General features: G+C 39.9%; 1 protein-coding gene across 9 annotated transcripts in view; it reads left to right on the top strand.

The window, feature by feature from the left end:
- Positions 1–13639, top strand: part of MRTFB (myocardin related transcription factor B) — a 205678-nt gene extending 192039 nt beyond the window's left edge. For 7 of the 9 annotated variants that reach the window (XM_050774066.1, XM_050774068.1, XM_050774070.1 and 4 more), the window contains 2 exons: positions 4954–5014; positions 7766–13639. In XM_050774066.1, the coding sequence (XP_050630023.1) occupies positions 4954–5014; positions 7766–8301 (597 nt within the window). In that variant the 3' untranslated portion in view covers positions 8302–13639. Of the gene's footprint in view, positions 1–4953; positions 5015–7601 lie in introns of all 9 variants that reach the window. The other 2 variants (XM_050774073.1, XM_050774072.1) reach the window with 2 other exon arrangements.
- The last annotated feature ends 2503 nt before the right edge of the window (positions 13640–16142 follow it).

Below are 16142 nucleotides of genomic sequence, written 5' to 3'. Positions count from 1 at the left end.
GGGCCACATGGTGGCTGTGTATGCAGTGGGTCAAGCTGCACCCAAGGAACGTGGGGCCAAGGGCTCTGCGCTTTTTCTAGCAAGCACCTAACAAGCCAGTCCCTCACCCAGGGAGTATGCAGTCATGCCTACGCTGCCTTGACCCACTTGGTTGCCTGAGTGAGCATCTGCAGAAGCTGCTTAGTCCAGGCGACCTTGTCAGTTTGGCACCCTCACCAAGGACATCCAGGGCAGGGAAGCTCAGGACCTGTGGGGGGCTGCCTCTTGGAGGAGGTGGAACCTGCCGTATGTTTCTTTGTATTAACTGTTTTGAGGGGACATAACTTTGAGTTGTAAGACGTTCCTTACTTACAGACTCAGCAAAGGCCCTTGTCTGCGAGGGAGAAGTCAGATTTCAAAGATAGGTTCAAACATTTGCAATAAGAAATCAAACAGGTGGTGCTGGACTACACTCCTTCCTGATGGTCCATTTGGAGTGGCATCTATTGTCTCCACAGGGAGCAGAGATGAAGTGAATTGCCAAGAGCTTAACTGCAGTTTTTAAGAAAACAAAAAGATAGCACCCATCCTTCCTAAGTCCTGCTTACTTGACAAATCTTCCACTGTAACATAAGACAGCTGATTGGAATCTCTGGTATTTACATGTCTCTGGGTTCCTGTTTATAGACTGAGGTTCTACATTGGGTTTGGTTATTCAAATGAGTAGCCACCTGTAGGACTTCCTTATATGCCACGGAGCACCAAAGTTCATTTAAATACATTTACTCAGACTTGCAATTCCAAGAGTGGCTAAGTAAGGCCCTACTGGTTCACTCTTCCCACAGATAATAGCTATTAATCTTGGTCATAACAAAAAGCAACTACCTGAAGGCATTGAAGAGTAAATAGAAGCAGTCATTCTCTGGTGGGGAACCCACACTCAAAGGAAGGGAGTGATGTGGCATGATTTCCCTCTTCTTGCTGCTTTTACTCTGGGGTCCAGCTAAGTGGCATGGTTACTGGTGGAAAAGCCATAGTCTTTATGGCCTGGAAATCCAGAGAACTGAATGGAGAGCAACCAGAGGGAAAGAGCTAGAGGGGAGATCCCCAAATTCTGTGTGCCCACATCTCTGGCTGACCCCTAAGCCATACAGGCGTGGAATAGACGCATAGCAGCTCAGCTGAAGACAAAAGATCTAAAGTGAGATTGGAACATCTACCCAAGAAACATTTTGAAGTTTAAGTGTAACCAAGTTAATAGCTTGTTAAAACAATAGAAACCATTCATCTGAGAATAACAGCAGAATTCATAGTCACCACAGTTTAACAACCATAACACTTATCCATAACATGCGTCATACAAAGAATCAGGAAAATGTAACCTGGTCTCAAAGGAAAAAGGCTGAGACCAATCCTGAGCTCATCTTGATGTTAGAATTTGCAGGCAAGATTTTCAAAGCAACTACTATTACAACTGTCCTCAGTGATGGAAAAGGAAATATGCTTGTAATAAATTAAAAGGGATCCATATATATACAGAAATGATTTTTAAGAGAACTAAATGGAAATTTGAGAACTAAAAAAGTACAGTATCTGAAATGAAAAAAAATATATAGATGAACTTACCAGAATGGAGATGGCAGGGGAAAAAATGTCAAGAACCTGAAGATAGATCATAACGTATCTAATCTGAATAACAGAGATGGGGGCAAAAGATTTTTTTTAAGTCAACAAAGCCTCAGAACCCTGTTTTATATAATTCAAACAAATAGTCTAGCATAGGTAGAGGAGAAGTCCCAGAACAAGAGAGAAAGAACTGGAGAGGCAAATATTTGAAGAAACAATGGCTGACATGTTCACAAATAGGATGAAAGACAAATTTATAGCTTTGAGATGCTCGATAAACAAGCTGGATAAATCACATCACAGTCAGATTGTTGACAAAACAAAGAGAAAATCTTAAATGCATCAAGAGAAAAAACACATTTCACACAGAGCAAACAACTAATTGATTAATGTCAAGCTTTCATCAAAAACTATGAAAACTGGAAAAGAGTGTAACAGCACGTTTAAAAGTTTTTAGGGAGGAAGAAGTGGAAGAGACTGTCAAGCCAGAATTCTATTATCAAGTTAAAATATCCCTTAAAAATGAAAGTGAAGTAAAGATATTTTCAGATAAGGAAAAATTGTGTTAGTTCACCACCAAAGATCACATTGTCTTGAGGAGTGTATAGCATGTGTAGACGATACTTAAAATAATTAATAGGCCAGGCGCGGTGGCTCACGCCTGTAATCCCAGCACTCTGGGAGGCCGAGGCGGGCAGATCACGAGGTCAGGAGATCGAGACCATCCTGGCAAACATGGTGAAAACCCGTCTCTACTAAAAATACAAAAAAATTAGCCGGGCGTGGTGGCAGGTGCCTGTAGTCCCAGCTACTCGGGAGGCTGAGACAGGAGAATGGCGTGAACCCGGGGGGTGGAGCTTGCAGTGAGCAGAGATGGCACCACTGCACTCCAGCCTGGGCAACAGAGCAAGACTCCGTCTCAAAAAAATAATAATTAATAAAGGATGGGGGAGGAAATGAGTGGATCTGTGTGGTTGTAGGATCTCTATGTTTTATTCAGTGTATAACATTAAGTAGCTTAACATTAAGTTAAGGATATGTATTGCATATCAATGGTAACAATTTTAAAAATTCAAGATAGCTTAAAAAAAAATCAATAGAAAGGCCTGGCATGGCATCTCACACCTGTAATCTCAACACTTTGGGAGGCAAAGTGAGAGGATTGCTTGAACCTAGGAATTTAAGACCAGCCTGGGCAACATGATGAAACCTCATCACTACAAAAAAGACAAAAATTAGCCAGGTGTGGTGGTGCACACCTGTAGTCCCAGCTACTTGGGAAGCTAAGGCAGGAGTGACACTTGATCCCAGGAGGTTGAGGCTGCAGTGAACCGAGGTTGTGCCACTGCACTCCATCCTGGGTGACAAACTGAGACTGTCTCAAAAAAAAAAAAAAAGAAGAAAGAAAAATTAGAATACAAAAATGTCAATTTTTTTTTAAGGAGACAGGAAAGAAAAACAGGATAACAAAAAAAACTAGATGGAATGAATAGAAGACAAATATAAAATAGTAAACCCAAACTTAACCATGTCAGTAATTACAACATATATGACTAAACAATTCAATTAAAATGCAAAAAATTGTCAGAATGGATATAAAAGCCATACTCACTGTGTGCAATTGTAAGATATGTCTGCAAATTCTTTGACATTCCTCCCTGGGTTGGATTTAGCAACTCACTTCTAACAAACAGAATTGGCAGAGGTGATGGTAGGTGACTCCAGAGGCTGTCATAAAAGGCATGCCCCTTCTTCCTTGCTCTCCCCTGGATTGCTCACTCTGGAAAAGCCAGCTGTCACGCCATGTGGACATGTCAGCAGCCATCTGGAGAAGCTCACATGGAGGGGCACTGAGGCCTCCCGTCAATGGCCAGCACTAACTTGCCAGTCGAGGGCATTCCCCATCCACTCCTACAGTTGACAGTAACCTAACCAATGTCTTGGCTGCAACCTCATGAAAGACCCGAAGCCAGAACCACCCATCAAAACCATTCCTGACCCACAAAACTGTGACAAAATAATTTTAAGCCATTATGTTTTGATATAATTTAGAATATATCAATAGATAACTAATGCATGTATCTCCAAGAGGCATACTTTAAATACAAAGACACATTGAAAGCAAACGTGTTGGAAAAAGATAGACCATGCCAACAGCAAGCAGAAGAAATCTGCAGTAGCCAGAAGATTTGAACATACATTTTCCCAAAGGTAAGTGGATGGCAAATAAGCACTAGAAAAGATGTTCAACATCATTAGTCATTAGGGAAATGCAAATTAAAACCCCAGTGCAATACCACTACACACCTAATGGAATATTTAAAATTGAAAAGACTGACCCTACAAAGTATTGGTGAGAATGAAGAACAACTAGAAATCTTATACCATATACTGAGGGTGGGAATATAAAATGGAACAGTCACTTTGGAAAACAGTTTGGACATTTCTTCAAAAGTTAAACCTATACCTAACCTGTGATCCAGTCATTCCACTCTTAATTACCCAAGAGAAAAGAAAACACATGTCTATACAAGGACCTGTACACAGATGTTCACAACTTTTTTGTAATAGCCAAAAACTGGAAACCCAAATGTCCGTCCACAAGTCAATGAATAAATAAACTGCTGTTATTTCCATACAATGCAATACTACGCAACCAAAAAAAAATGAACTGTTCCTGAGGTACACACTACAAGACGCGTAAATCTCAGAATAATTATGCTGGGTGAAAGAAGCTGGTCCTTCCCCTACCACCAAGAAAGTACACACAGTACAAATCCATTCATATAAAACTAATCCATAGTGAAAGCAAGCAGATCTGGGGGTTGCCTAGGGATGAGAAGATGAGAAAACTTTAGGGGCAATGGATATGTTCATTATCTTGATTTTGTTGATGGTTTCATGGGTATATTTATATGTCAAAACATAACAAATTGTTTGCTTTACATAAGTGCACCTTACTGTATGTCAGGTAAATCTCAGTAAGAGCTCAACAAATATATGTAGTGTGATACACCTATACAAATTTTTACCTAAATACAAGTGAATAAAGACACTTTTAAAATAAGGTATTAGAGGCCTCTCAAAATACAATTCAGTGATAGGAAAAACAGGGAAGCATAGAAGTCAGTGGAGCTGGGTACTAACTATCCCTGTTCTTGCTGTGTCAACTAACCAGCTGTACAGCTTGGGTAAATGGCTTAACTTCTCAGGTGACCTCAGTGTTTTGAAAATTATCACATGATAGATTAGAACTAAATCGTCTAGAAAGTCCCTTAGGACTCCTAATTGTATAATGCTTCCAGGTTTGTATGAAAGAAACCTAATTTGTACTCTGCTTCATTGTAGATTTCCAACGCACACAGTCAGCAGATGGATGACCTCTTTGATATCCTCATTAAGAGTGGAGGTAAGTCAAAAGTCACATCAGATCCTCACAGGAAGGCATCTCTTAACACAAGTACATGAAGGCTTTTCTTAAGCACTCATAGCTTATCTTTAGACACTGAGAAACGTGTTCTTCCAACTGAATTTACTGTTTTAAAATCTGTTAAATATAGGTCATTAAAAGAACTTACGGCCAGGCGCGGTGGCTCACATCTGTAATCCCAGCACTTTGGGAATCTGAGCCCAGGAGTTCAAGGCCAGCCTGGGAAACATAATGAGACCTCGTCTCTACAAAAAATTTTAAAAATGAACAGGGTATGGTGGCACACCCCTGGGGTCCCAGCTACTAGGGAGTTGAGGTAGAAAGATTGCTGGAGCCCAGGAGGTCAAGGGTGCAGTGAACCGTGATAGCTTAAAACAGTAATACAACGTGAGATTTTTCCACAGATAGATGCCTGCTAAAAAACAAAGACAAGATAGCAAAGCAGAACCAGATTTAAATTCCATGTTGAAAAGCTTCAAAACTTGTTCCATGCGTATGTCTTTGTAATGGGATGAAAACATTACAATACTACCTTAATTATGTGACATCAAGCTACCTAGCATGAGCTCCAGTATCTTTCTTAAAATTCAAAGTCAATGCTAAAGCATTTTCTACAATATAATATGAAATCTTAGATTTATATCATCTTTATTTAAAAGGGACATTAGCCACAAAAAGAATAAGGATATTGCCTCAGCTTACATATCTTTAAAAATAAGTATAAAAATCAATATTTTAAAAAAAAAATCCTGGATAGTATTTGCATATTTAGCGTAGTCTTAAAATTACCCTGATGAAAGTTTTATTTGAATTTTCAAATGGTGATCAGAAGTTCTCCATTTATAGCATGTATCATTTGACACTGAAGTTGACGTTGACATGGAGAATTGATATTTGACTATAGCTCTACATAACGCCAATAGTATTTTTTGCTAAGAATTATATTGGCCTTACAAAAATAATTTAAGCTGGCCAACCCCAGTGACTTACGCCTATAATCCCAGCACTTTGGGAGCCTGAGGCAGGTGGATCACTTGAGGTCAGGAGTTCAAGACCAGCCTGGCCAACATGATGAAACCTTGTCTCTACTAAAAATACAAAAATTAGCCCGGTGTGGTGGCAGGCGCCTTAAACTTGGAAATTAAAATGTGACAAAAACAATCAAGCTATTTTCTAAATGGGATTTTTTTTTATGACAAAGTATCTAATAAGTATATTATTTCATCTTATTGTCTACTAACATCAGTAATAATGAGAACCAAGTTTTATATAGTTAGTTATAAGACTAGTTACTAGTGACACTGTGCCTGGCCCTGCCTGTAGTCCCAGCACTTTGGGAGGCCAAGGCAAGCAAATCACCTGAGGTCAGGAGTTCAAGACCAGCCTGGCCGACATGGTGAAACTAAAAATACAAAAATTAGCTGAGCATTGTGGAGGGCACCTGTAATCCAGCTACTCAGGAGGCTAAGAGGCAGAAGAATCACCAGAACCCAGGGGCAGAGGCTGTAGTGAACTGAGATCATGCCACTGCACTCCAGCCAGCCTCGGCAACAGTGCAAGACTCTGTCTCAAAAAAAATAAAAATAACAAAAATAAAAAGAATAGTTACTTAGATTACACTTAAAGCTTTCAAAACAGTTTTAGAGATGACTACTGATAACTAAAAGTAACAAACCATTCAAAAATAAATGCAGTACACACAGTTGACAATTCATTTATAAGAATCAAATTGTAAGTTCCTTTTCTCAGCCATTTGTACATACCAATCATTGAGCTTTAAGAGCTGTTGTTAATTAAATTTATTTTTCCTAGTGTATCTGCATATAAATGAAACCAATCATATCCTCATAAAATTTTAAAAGATACTGTATTCATATATGTAGTTTAGTGAACACTAGTATTTATAGAAGATGGTCTGTTAATTTGCTACTTGATCTGGCAGGGAATAACACATAATGAAGACATTTACCAAATCAAAATTTTATATAAACTCAGAAAACAAGACCCAAAAGTGAAAGAAATAATCAAGTGATCCACCTCACCTTAAAAGAAAAGGATCAGAGGGACCATGTGTTAGCTTTAATTCAGAAATGAAATCAAATGCCATTGTATATTTTCAGAACTTTACACAGAATGCACTTGGCTAAATTGGGTACCCAGTCCAACTGTAATGATAAAAAAAAAAAAAAAGGAAAGAAGAATAGAATTACCTCTTTTATAACATGAGGATGTACTTCATGTCTCAGCACAAACTCAGGATGTACATTTCAACATTTATATTAGGAGTATCATGCTGCTATAGATAGATTCATAGGATGATATGAGCCCTATCTTAAAACTTTAAATGACAAAATAAGGACTCAAAGATAAAATAATTTGAAACCATTGATTCCTATCTAGTGAGATATAACTGCTTTTAATGCTTAGTCTTACTGAAAAGAATTTAAAGCATATCAGAATGTAATAAACTGGCCTTGGACAGTCTGCTGACTAAATTTACAATAAAAAAGAATGTAATAAACTTTTATGTTTATCTATTTAACTAAAATGATCCATCATCCTAAAGGTTGTCAAGGATTGTACCTGACCAATAGCATTCTCTTCCTACTTCTAAGATGGACGTGCGTAGAAGGAATCGCGTAATAGTAAAGTAACTGTCCTAGTAATTAATAAAAATTTTTAAGTAGTAGTAAATCTTTAGTTACTAATTACTTCATTTATTTTACACAGAGATCTCCCTCCCCATAAAAGAAGAACCTTCTCCTATTTCCAAAATGAGACCAGTGACAGCCAGCATCACCACAATGCCAGTGAATACAGTGGTGTCCCGGCCACCACCCCAAGTCCAAATGGCACCACCTGTATCTTTAGAACCTATGGGCAGTTTATCTGCCAGCTTAGAGAACCAACTAGAAGCTTTCTTGGATGGAACTTTACCCTCAGCCAATGAAATTGCTCCATTACAAAGCAGCAGTGAAGACAGAGAGCCCTTCTCTCTGATCGAGGACCTCCAGAATGACCTGCTGAGTCACTCAGGTATGCTGGACCATTCACACTCACCCATGGAGACTTCCGAGACCCAGTTTGCTGCAGGTACTCCCTGTCTGTCTCTCGACCTGTCAGACTCAAACTTGGATAACATGGAGTGGTTGGACATTACCATGCCCAACTCCTCTTCAGGACTCACTCCTCTCAGCACCACCACCCCAAGCATGTTCTCCGCCGACTTTCTAGACCCACAGGACCTACCACTACCATGGGACTAACGTCACAGATTTCTTATCTGAGAGTTGATGAGGTTTAAGAACATGAAGATTCTAAAAGGTCAGTTTTTAGAGATAGATCTATAGTTGCATTGTTGCCATCAAAATATGTTGTCACAGAAAGAATAGGTGGAAGGTCATAGCCTGGAACCCAAGTTTGAAAACATTTCATTGTGTTCAGTAGTGAATTTCTACAGTTTAACATAGCACAGGGCCTTCTGAAAAACACACCAGTCAAAGACGACTCATATGTTTCTCCAGACTTCAGTAAAGAATGAAAAGTACCTTTACATAAAAAACAAAGAAGAGTAATAGGTGCAGCAGTGACGTTAGGATTCTGGTAATTAACTACATTTAAATCTCTCTGATCACTTTAAGACCCTAAATAAAAGGCAGAAAGCTCCACTCAAAAACTGAGGCTGATGTGAGGGAGGTGAGAGGTCACTGCGCTTGGTACTTCCTAGAGATGGCCAGAGCCAGGCCTGAGACACGGCAGAGATCAAAGGCAGTAGAGAGCCCTGGCCGGTTCAATGACCGCTTCTGGCTAAAGACTTTTGGTTCTATTCAGAAACCTGTGTTGTTTTTTTTGATGTTGTAGTTTATTTTGTGATTTTTGGAATCATACTTTATATTTCCAAATTTAAATTTAAATGCAAGATCTTTCACCATAAACAGAAGATACCTACAAAATACTGTCAGAAGTCCAGGTATACTGATAACACTGAAAATTCTATTAGCAACCTTCTGGGTTGCTTAGATTGATTTTAATGTATATATTAGACATTTGTATGTATGCTCTGACATTGTGATATGTACAGCCTACATTGGGGTAAGAAAATGGGTATCCAAGGTCCTACTTTTTTAATAGCTCGAATATTTCTAGAGTACTTGAGCCACGTGTATTTCTGTATTTAAAGAATTGCTGACTAACTTTCAGGTAACCAGACCCATCTCAAAGAACCAAGAAAAGGCTTTAGCATGAAATATCTTTCTGAGCTGGTGAGTTAGAAGAATGGAAGGTAAGGGGAAGGTCTGTCATCTACCAGGACATTCCCATGATGAGTACAGGTCAGACTGTGCCATGAGGTGGGCCTCCAGGTCCCCGCCCTGGCCCTCTTTCTTCTGTCACTAACCCTGGTTATCATTTTACAGGCTTGTAACTGGATGTTCTACCAGAGCTCTCACTATATTGTCAAGCCTAAGATTGAAAAACTGGAGGCTTTATTAGTGTTTTTTATATAGAAAACAGTTATTACATATTTGTTAAGTCAAGTCATTTCTTAAGAATTTTCTAAAATGCCAACTATCACAGGATTATTTCAAGCTAGTCATTGAGGTATATGACAAAATGTAAATAACAAAAAACTGAAATCTACCAAAAGAGCATGGAGGTTTTTCTTAAGTAATAATATTGTGCTCTCCACCTCACCCTTGTGTAAACCCTCGGGTCAGGTTGGTTCCCCTGGGTCACAAAATGGTAAATGTTCCATACTGACATGCGAGAGGCAGCCTGACCCGTGATTTGGAAAGAATTTGTTAATCATTTCTGGGTTTGTGTTTTGCCTAAGAGCTGATCTTATTTCTGATTTGTGTGTGTGTGGTTTATAAATTTTACTATGTGTAACAAAAGTCTGCTTTTCCAGCATGAGCACGCTGAAGCCCTCTGCTCCCTGGCACTTCCTGACTCAAAGGCACTAACAGTGCTCATGTGCCTTCCAGGCGGTTCAAGGCAGAGGCCACTGTGCTCAGTGTAGTCTGTGATGAATAGTTTAAGTGTTCAGAAATTGGTAAACCAACGCATGGGATACAGTAACTCTCTGTTAACCAGAACACCGTCATTTGACCAAGCCCTACAAGAGTTTACCACACTAGACGTTCTGTGAATCCTCGAGTCAGTTCCATTGAGAGGGGCCTGTCTCCAGGGCCAGGCTATTTACTTGGGAAAGTATTTTTCTTACAGTTCTTGGCCACAGTGTTTTTGCTGAGGGTTTCTGTCTGGGCTTATCAGGTCCATACTTAGACCCTGAGCATCTTCTTCATTCAGATTTGAATGGCGTATTAAATTAGCACCAAATATCAGTGGGACTGTAGGAGGTAACCGAACACTAGTGCCATTGACTCTCATTGAATAACTTTATATTTCCATAATCCTGAATTGTATAGATAAGTTTTCTAGCTCTCTGGTCCCTTTATTGCTTTTTAAAATAGGGTTTGAAACATGCCACAGGAAGGTTGCTCTCCAAAAATACACAGTGCAGTGCAAAAAAAATGCTCTCATTAGCCTACTCTCTTGACTATGAATTGCTAAAGTCCCCACTTCACATATGTGTTTAAACCTTTATAAACCAGTATTTCATTTTTAAAAAGGCAAGGCGTCTCTAGCCCATTAATTCTGCAAGCCACTTCATTTGCACCATTCCACTTGACCCTCCTCTCCCCTGGCTTGAGTCACCAGCCAGGCACCTGTGACACGAGTGCTGCTGCTCTCCAGGATCTCCACTGCATGTTCCAGGTCAGAGTGAGGGCACGCTGTGTGCCCACACTCATGTGACATGACCAAAGATGAGGCCCTGTAAACAAGGCCCCTCTGACCCGACTCAGTGCACGTGATGGTGAGTGCAGTGAGAAAGGGTGGATGTTGGCTAAAGACTGGTTGTTGTTGTTTAGGTTAGTGTCACAGCCATTACAGCACAAGTCAAAGTCGCCAGTTGAATTTTCATTATGCACGTGTGTGGTTTAAGCAGTGGTACTGTTGTGTATCATATTGCAAAGTATCATACTGCCAAGAAAGTAACTCCTAGAAAGGCATTATCTCACATCCCCATCTTACTTTCCTACATGTTCTCAAAACACAGTAGTGTCAGCCTTACCTTTGTGCTGTATGTAGATAATCAGATCATCCTACTGGGGGTGGGATGAATTTAAAAAGTTATACCAAAACTTCTGTAAAGTCTTTGAAAGTCTAGGGGTATGTGGTCATCTTGTACATTTCAGCAAAGCATCTATTAGGAAACCTCATAGGACAGTGTTAGTGGTTCACGTTCTAGTGTTTTTTCCTGAAATGTGCAATCTACTGTATAATATTGCCACATAATTGTACATAGATGTATTCTGAATTTGTGGAATTTCTTGCTTAGATACTATTGTGTTTGTTTCATATGAATATTTTTGTAATTCTAAAGAGATGTTATTTAAATTTCCTTCTTAAAAGCCACATGGTTCTGTGATCCATGTAACTGACACTTTTTGGCTTTCAGCGCTGTTTAGAAACAGTGGCAAAGGCGGGGTGGTGTTGCCTGCAAGCTGCTGCCTATGGAAGGCAAAGTCATAGTAATGAGATAGCACCTCTGAACTGTGCAGTCAGCATACCCTGAGTGATGGCTCAGGAGCGCACTACCTATTTTGTCACCAGAGCTGACTCAGGCTTCCTGGACCCTCAGCTCCAGATCATTCCAGGCAGCATAGCTTTCTTCAGAGTCCTTTCAGAATTCCCAGGCTGAAATCAGCCATAGCAGTTGACAAAATGGCTGTCCCCACAAGTGATGGGATAGTCCCTTTACTGTCCTCAAATGGACTAGGCCTTAGAGACGTGGCAAAGCACTTTGGCAGGGTTTAAAATACTTGTGAGAAGCCCACATTTCAGTATACATCCTCACCAGCTTCCATGCACCCACCTGCGGCTAGCCTCACAGAAGTCCTGGCTGTCACCTGGATGGGGAGCTCATGGTGCCGCTGGGGACTTTTTAGAGAAATGTAAAGAGAACAGCTATTCAGTGTCTACCAGCAGAGCAACACGTGTCAATGTAACCGAATTCACAAATAACTCTCCATTTTTCAATATCCGCTGCTGTAAACATGAATGTTGAATACGGACAACAGAATACCCATACACACCACCCCACCGCCCTAGAGGCCACGAAACTATCCCAAACTTATCAAAGAACATTAACTGGAAGGCCAGGTTTTTCAAGGAACATAGCTGACAAGTGCATCAGTGTGTATCTGGAGAGCATCCTAACTGCATTTCAACTCATCTTTTAAGTGATTTCAGTCAAAACTGGAAAACAACTAAGAGGTAGTAATTTTTTTTCCTGGTTCAAACCTTCAATAACTTGCTCATTCAGCAGCCTCTCTGAGCTACATTTTTATTTGTAAAGTGACTCTGTCTGCATGGCAATAAGCAGGTCCGTGTTTTTTCCGCATTCACCCTTTCTTGCAGTATCCAAGGAAACACATCATTACAAAGGGTTTCTACCTGAAATCTTTCATGGAAGGCCTACAATTCGAAAAGCTGCACATGTTTACAGAAGAGCTCTTACCCTCCATGCAAACACTTTGCTCTGTGATGTCACAGTTTTGTGACAATAAGATGGGAATCTCGGATCTACAAGGTGCTGTCGGGAATCAAATAAAATATATTATCAGAGATATCATCACATCTATAGTGTTTAACAGAGCTTTATGCCAACTACTAAGACAAAGCTTTAACAAAGTTTATAGAATACTGAAAGTCATAACAATTACCTCTCTACGTGATGCTGTAAGGAATCTTGCTAATTTGGTAGGAAGAAGAAGCATTTAGGAAAGGGTTTAGTATCTACCGAAAGTACTTGACCTCAAGTAACCAACAGTAATGCAAACTTGCTTTAAAGGAACCAAAGGCATTGCCAAGTATTTGCCAAAAGGAGGCACTTTTTATTTAAAATTTGAGACTAATGAGATCTCAAAAATCAGTCCCAGAAAGGTATTATCCATCTAAGGTTATAATTTTCACAAAGATGTAGATATTTCTCTATTGTTTTCATGTAAAATAGCATAGAGTCGTTTTGTTGGTTTAAGAATAACATTCAGTAGTAATACAAAGTTTTTTTCTATGTAGAAATTAGTTTTCTTTTCTTGCTTGCAGTAGAAATGCAATGTGATAGGTGTTTCTCTTCTTCTTTTCATTGTCACATTATGTCTTAGCATCTCACTTTATGAAAAAAAGGAGAAAGATACCAATCTGCAGAGCCCTGCTTGCTAAAGCACTCGTTTAATCAACACAAAATTATGGCAATCAGGGGTCCATTCATGTATTGCCTTTATGTTGTTTTTTAAAAGAAAAACCATGATGCCTTTGTATTTGCTGTTTGCACCCCTGAAATCAATTCCATATCATGTTTGAATGCCATACATTTTGCACATGTACTGTACATAGGTAATGCATACTGTATTTTTATATGTGTGCACATTTATCATCAGATCTTTTGTACATAGTGGCAGTATTGTAGCTGATCGGGAAATGTTTGATATCTCAGCAATTTTGCATTTTTGTGTCTCAAATAAAAGACATTTTGATGTACTATGATTCTTGCTGTGCAGAGGAAAGACCACTCCCTATGGGTTGGTGGAGCCATGGTAGACTGTGGAACGGGAGTGGATTTATTAGGAGGAGACACTATACCTTCAGCACACAACTCACAACAGAAAGCCACCGGGCAAAGCCTGTGAACTTGTCACCCTCCCCTGGATCCAAGACCATGAGATACAAAATAGAAACTCACAGGCATGAGCTGAACTTGAACACGTCATGATTTATACCAAAGTCAGTTTCTTTCTTCCACAGTGAAAGTTAGTAATACGTAGTTCTCCCTAGGGGGTTGATTTTCACACTCGCGCACACACACACAATGAAAACCGACTCGATTCAATAGTATAAATGCACCACCACCACAATTCCTGAAAGACCTACATAATCCTTCAACCTAGCCAAGTTTCAAAAGCAACTATTTATATGAGGTATTTTTATAGACCGTACAAAATGATGTTTAGAATTCAGTATTCTTTTAGTAAGATGGCATTTAATTTCACCTCAGAAGCCAACATTTAAAACAGTTTTGTTAAAATATTTTTTTCTCTTTGCTTTGAAGAAACAAAATAGTAACGAGTAAACTCTAATAACTATAATTTATATATCAATATTTGATTAAGAAAAAAGGACAGAGTATCAACCACAGAAAGGGGGAAAAGAAAGATATTGATTACCAAAACACACATTACACTTAGGGAACCAGAGTGCAGCCTCAACAGACCAGTGAGATGATGCACAAAGAGTTAAACCATTTGTAAAGTATCGTATGTTCCAGGCAGAGATTCTGCCCTTGGGGAGAAAATAGACCTCTCTGCTGGTGTGAGAGAAAACCGTGCCAAAGGAAGCATAGCACGTGCCCTGGGAGCCCAAGAGGAGTGAGTAAGGGATGTCACAGGGAACTCTGGGGAAGCTGTCATGGCGGACAGCCCCTTGGGCAAGGTCAGAGTTAATTGGAGAAACTGTTTTTTCCTGCAACAGATTTTTTTATTTTATTACTTTTATTTATTTATTTATTTATTTATTTCTTTTTTTGAGACAGAGTCTTGCTCGGTCACCCAGGCTGGAGTCCAGTGGCATAATCTCTGCTCACTGCAACCCTCCGCCACCCAGGTTCAAGTGATTCTCCTGCCTCAGCCTCAGTCTCCCAAGTAGCTGGGACTACAGGCATGTGCCACCACGCCTGGCCAATTTTTGTATTTTTTAGTAACTATGGGATTTCACCATGTTGGCCAGGCTGGTCTCGAACTCCTGATCTCAGGCGATCCACCCGCCTCAGCCTCTGAAAGTGCAGGGATCACAAGTGTGAGCCACTGCACCTGGCCAGATATTACTTCCAATTTAACTTTCAGAAAGAAATCTCATCTTGATGTCCTATCTTTTCTGTTAATATGCATGACAGGCTAATTAAACCTACATTGTGTGATGAGATGAGAAACAAGGATGGATCAACATTTTCTGTGCCCCTTTTGTTTCATGCGATTGCGTCACAGGTCATTCCACTGGGAAATCCACAAATGATGGCCCTATGGGTGCTCACTCTGCAGCATCCTCCTGCTTGTCATTGGACATACAGAAGACTTGTCAGAAGCATCCAAACCCCAAATTATTTCGATGCTAGTACTGTCCAGGCCAAAGCTGAAGTTTTATTAATGGTGAAAAAAGGGCTTTTAGTCAGGTTAATTGTTAAGAATTTAAAGTGTTTCCCATCCAAGATTCAAATAAAGACCTTTGAGGCCGGGCGCAGTGGCTCACGCCTGTAATCCCAGCACTTTGGGAGGCCAAGGCAGGTGGATCACCTGAGGTCAGTAGTTCAAGACTAGCTTGACCAACACGGGGAAACTCCATCTCTACTAAACACACAAAAAAAACTAGCCGGGTGTGGTGGTGCATGCCTGTAGTCCCACCTATTTGGGAGGCTGAGGCAGGAAAATCTCTTGAACCCGGGAGGTGAAGGTTGCAGTGAGCCGACATTGCGCCATTGCACTCCAGCCTGGGCTACAGACGAAACTCCATCTCAAAAAAAAAAAAGGCCTTTGAGAGCTTTGATGTGTTTTCTCACTCATACATAGACCCACAAATCACCTTAAGCAGAATTTCAAACAAAGCTCCTCTGCACATGACAGTCCGTAGACAAAAAGTATAATGGTTCTGGTACAATACCTCTTTGAACATTACAAAAAGTCTACAAAGCTGGTTGAACAAGCAGCCTAGTTTCTTCACTTAAATTATGTCTGTTAAGCAACTTGGAAAGAAATAAATTCCTTAAGAGATAGAGAAACTACAATACAGAGACCAAAAGAAGATGCTACAACCAAAGACCAAATACTGCTTCACCCTTTTCCTCGCTGTTGTTGCACAGTGCCAATCAACAGAAACATGGTAGGAGACAGACAACAGTAATACCAACAAACATGTATTAAACACTGCTGTATGCCAGGCTTTGTGTCATTTTATATGTATAACCTCATTTAATAATAAGTCTATGAGGTAGGAA

Source organism: Macaca thibetana, chromosome 20, assembly GCF_024542745.1.
Source record: "Macaca thibetana thibetana isolate TM-01 chromosome 20, ASM2454274v1, whole genome shotgun sequence".
NCBI lineage: Eukaryota > Metazoa > Chordata > Mammalia > Primates > Cercopithecidae > Macaca > Macaca thibetana.
The sequence above is the reverse complement of the archived record's forward strand: the minus strand, read 5'-3'. Positions and strand labels throughout refer to the sequence as shown.